This window comes from Lactuca sativa, chromosome 5 (assembly GCF_002870075.4).
Source record: "Lactuca sativa cultivar Salinas chromosome 5, Lsat_Salinas_v11, whole genome shotgun sequence".
Lineage (NCBI taxonomy): Eukaryota > Viridiplantae > Streptophyta > Magnoliopsida > Asterales > Asteraceae > Lactuca > Lactuca sativa.
This window is the reverse complement of record NC_056627.2, coordinates 314,262,701-314,266,860: the sequence shown is the minus strand read 5'-3', so window position 1 is coordinate 314,266,860 and position 4,160 is coordinate 314,262,701. Positions and strand designations below refer to the sequence as shown.

The 4,160-nt window shown below is 32.4% G+C and overlaps 1 protein-coding gene across 1 annotated transcript; it reads right to left on the bottom strand.

Annotated features, from left to right (window-relative positions):
* Positions 1 to 326: 326 nt before the first annotated feature.
* Positions 327 to 3,630, bottom strand: LOC111887969 (3-isopropylmalate dehydratase large subunit, chloroplastic-like). The gene is made up of 8 exons (XM_023884100.1): positions 3,586 to 3,630; positions 3,135 to 3,188; positions 2,781 to 2,831; positions 1,125 to 1,190; positions 904 to 1,026; positions 664 to 738; positions 478 to 555; positions 327 to 404 (listed from the first exon to the last, which is right to left on the bottom strand). The coding sequence occupies exons 1-8, from the start codon at positions 3,628 to 3,630 to the stop codon at positions 327 to 329; spliced, it is 570 nt and encodes a 189-aa protein (XP_023739868.1).
* Between the last annotated feature and the right edge of the window lie 530 nt (positions 3,631 to 4,160).

Below are 4,160 nucleotides of genomic sequence, written 5' to 3'. Positions count from 1 at the left end.
TCAGAATAACTCACTAACGGATTACTGACAGATTTTTGTGACAGATTAGAGACAGATTTTGGCATTATCAAAAACTATTATAAATTCATGAAAAATTAAAAATAATTACATATTCAACACAGAAAAAATATTAAAACATAAATAAAATCTATATTTTAAAACCAACAAATAAAAAAAAAAGTTTAAGTATGCAACATCCATTAAATCATCGGTAAGTAGCAATTTTATTTAAAAATAATAATTACATAAAAGTCCATTCTTTTATATTAAATGGGAAAAAAATGTAATAGAAAAACACAAATTAGAAAAGCCTAACAGAACCTTTTTTAAACATAAATAATATAAGCTTCAGTTCCTGCCAAAATAGATGCCCCAAACAAGCCGATCTTTTTCCAAAAATGCCTCTATAATTTAAAATTTGATATCATATTTACATTAAAAGTAACACGTAACTATATAAATTGGTTAAAAACTTACTGTTAGACTTTCGATAGTTGAATAAACAAACTCCATTGCTTTATATGTGGCACCAGATATAGATCTTTCACCAATTATCTATGACAAAAAAACTAATTGGTGAATCAAGATAGGAAGTTTAAAGTTGTGTTTAAAAGATTACTTTTTGGTAAATTGTAACAAGAACTTATCGAGAGTGAATCTTACTTGTAAAATCAAATCTTTTGCAAGAAGATAATCTGGCATTTCTCCATCCAATACGAATCCTAAGGTTGGAGGCACCTGTAAACATGGTAATGGTGAGCAAAGTTTTTATAATTCCAATGGAAAGAATCATTCAATTCCTTCCCTAATTCCATCATAACAAACAAACACCACCTATGAAGAAAGGCAAGAGAAAGAACCAGAACACAATAATACATTTCAAAGAACATGAAATATTCAAACCTTAAGCAATAACTTTCCGGTTCCTAACACAAATATGGCATCAGTGTTAATGTTTTTGATTCTGGTAGCAAGTTGGCCAAATGCTCCAGCAATGAACGTATAGGAATCGATACCAAGTAAGACCTAAATACAAACCATGAACAAAGTTAACTAATATAATATATCTAATTACTTATATAATACTTAATATTTGAAATTGAATTTAATTAATTTGTGTGTACTTCTCTAGGGATACATTGACCTTGTGCAAGATCAACATGGCAGACACCTTTGTAATCAGTATTAGCCTAAAAAGACAATTAATTTTATTTAATCCATCATCCAAAAGCTTATAAAATAACAACAAAAAATATAACAATAGTAAATGTTCGTTTCATCGTACTCTTCCTCAAATATGTGATCTTTATCGGGTAAAATATAGGGATGTCAAAAAGTCCCGTGGGACCCCGATCCCGCGGGGGCCCGTCCCGTATGGGGGCATTTGTTGAAAAAAATCGGGGACGGGGGCGGGGGTGGGGGCAAGGTTAACCCCCGTTTTAATTTCGGGGGCGGGGGCGGGGGTTGGTAGTCCCGTCCCGAAACCCCCGTGGGGGCCCCGTTAATAAATTATATAAATTGACATATGTTAATTATATAAGTATAATAAACAACAAAATAATTTTTACGTACAAAAATTCAACAAAAAACATGTTTTTAAGTTGTTTGTAATATGTAAAATTATGTTATAAATATCTATTTGTTATCCAAAAAATAGTTTATTTTAGCCCAAACAAGAACTTATTTTAGCCCAAATAAGTTAGCCCAAAATCAATCGGGGGCGGGGAAACGGGGGCGGGGGTCAGAAGGGGAATTCGGGGGCGGGGGTTGAAAGAATGGAAATTTCGGGGGCGGGGGAACGAAAAATTTTTGGGGGCGGGGGCGGGGGATGCAATCCCCGTCCCGTTTGTCCCCGTTGACATCCCTAGTAAAACATATGCCTGTTTTGGAAGAAAAGCACCACCACTATTTCATCATACTCTTCTCAAATATGGTAGTCTGTATTTAGTAGCAATCACAAACAAATAATAAATCTTCTAAAGAATTAATATGAATGTAAATATATATAGAAGATTTATGCCTTTTTCAAGATATGTTAACTTGACACATGCAGCTTGGTTGGCCATGTCTTTTTTTTTTTCCATTAAGTATTATTTGGAGAAATGATATTCAAAAAATATGTTAGAAAATGATTGCAAATCAAGGAAAATGTAAGAAAAACAAATAAGGGCAAATTTCTAAAAATTGCCCCACGTTCTATCTTTTGACCAACCTTGTTCAAGATATAATGCAAAAAAACATTATTTTAAAAAGTTAGTGTCAACCAAGAGAAAAAAAACAGTTTTTTTTTTCCATTGTACTTTCTTTTTTTCTTAAAAAGGAATTGTAGTTTCAAAAATCAACGTTAATTATACTTATAATTTTTTCATATTAGGACATTGTAGTTTGAAAATTGTTTTGTCTTTCAATGACATTACCATAGTTTCAACTACAATGTTGTAATATGAAGAAACGAAAGTAGGATGTTAAAAAATGAAAGTAAATTGTTATTTAACCAAAAAGAACATGAACTTTGAAATGGGTATCTAAAAATAGTAAATCTTGATAAGGAAAAAGTCATTTTTACCTGTTCATAATCCTAAATATTTACACAATCATCCTCATCTGAACATCTAAAGATAGAAGGCTTGTCTGGGCACCGCTACAACATACAAAGGAGGAGAAGAATCCATGATGAAGGTTTGATATTGTTGAAAAATGTCAAATCAGTGGCTTCTAATGTATTTGAAGTTTCATCTAGTATAGATAGTAGCCCCATGTTTTTCTGCAAACCATCATACCTGATTTGATGCATTGTTGCGAATGAGATTGGTTAACAATTCAAGACAGCCCTGTGAGGTTACAAATATTGGAACAGATTCAATATCTTTGCATAACAAGCTAACCAAAAACAATAGAAACCCATTGATGGTATAGACTTGAGTAAGAGTTAACTAATCACCTTCACAACAACACCACCTTCTGAACCTCCTCTTCTTTAATGATACTCAAAATCTTCTCAAAAGCACCATTAAAAACCAAGATTTTTTTTTGGATTTCTAGTATAGCAATCAAAGGACATTAGGCAAGAAACAGAAAGTAATGTAACATTATTGTTAAGCAAAGAGTTTGACAATAAATAGGAGGAAATTTACCTCTGCTTCTCGTGTAAAGTAGGTGAGAAGTAACAAGGCCTCATTCCTTATGACCTACAAGGAAATCAACGTAGTGGTTAAGAAAAAAGACTTATTAAACATCATAGACATTTAAAAATTGCATACCTAATGTAAGGGTCGAAGTCTTGCAAAGAGTCGAATAGTGTTTAGTCTATTTTCGTATGTAATGTATTTACTAAGTCTCTTTTGTATGAAGCGTAAAGGTTCCAGACTTAGTATTTTTTGTACTCTCATGTTCCTTATAAATAGGGACTGAGCTTTGGTTTAGACTAACGAGTTTTCCAGATTTCATAGTCTATGTTTTGTAATCAAGCTTACTGAGAGTAATAGAAACTTCAAAGTCTTATTTACTTTCTGAGTTCATTACATTGATTAATCTTGTTCTTAATCGATTTCTCATATACAATTGGTATCAGAGCAGGAATCAAACTGCATTGATCTGATTTTCTTTCTGAGTCATCTGATTTTGAGTCATTTTTTTGTCTCAAAAGTTTCTGCGCTTTTGGATCTGAAAATCACGTCTGATCTACATATTTGATTAGATTATGCATTCAAATTGTATAATCGAGTGATCGATTATATGTTTCTGATCAATTTGTTTGATCAAATCTCAAATTCATCAAGTTTTCTGTGATTTTTGAATTTTTTTTCTCGTGTGTTTATCAATGGTGAACTTGAACATGAACACAATGACTTTGTATTCTCATCTGCTCGGATCATCAACCAAAATTCCAATGCTGATTCCAAAATACTACGATCAGTGGATTGATCATATGGAAGACTACTTGAATGGTCTGGATGAAGAGTTGTGGAATTGCATCAAAGGAACAATTCAACCTCCATTGAATGTTCAAAATATTGGTTCATCTGGAACTACTTCTGCTGTTGAAGATCAACAAACAAGACTGGAGAAACATGAAAACGTTGTATGAGAGAATTGAGAGGTGCTTTGCCACTTGTTATTTATAACTACATTCGTGGTTGTAAAATTGCTAAGGATATCTG

Bases quoted from the DNA above. Each gene is read 5' to 3' on its own strand.
- LOC111887969 (XM_023884100.1), bottom strand. From the start codon at position 3,630: ATGACTCAAAATCAGATGACTCAGAAAGAAAATCAGATCAATGCA. The intron at 2,832-3,134 runs GTAAATTTCCTC...GTAACCTCACAG, and splicing joins ACTTTACACGAGAAGCAGAG to GGCTGTCTTGAATTGTTAAC. The intron at 739-903 runs GTTTGAATATTT...CCATGTTTACAG, and splicing joins CCGGAAAGTTATTGCTTAAG to GTGCCTCCAACCTTAGGATT.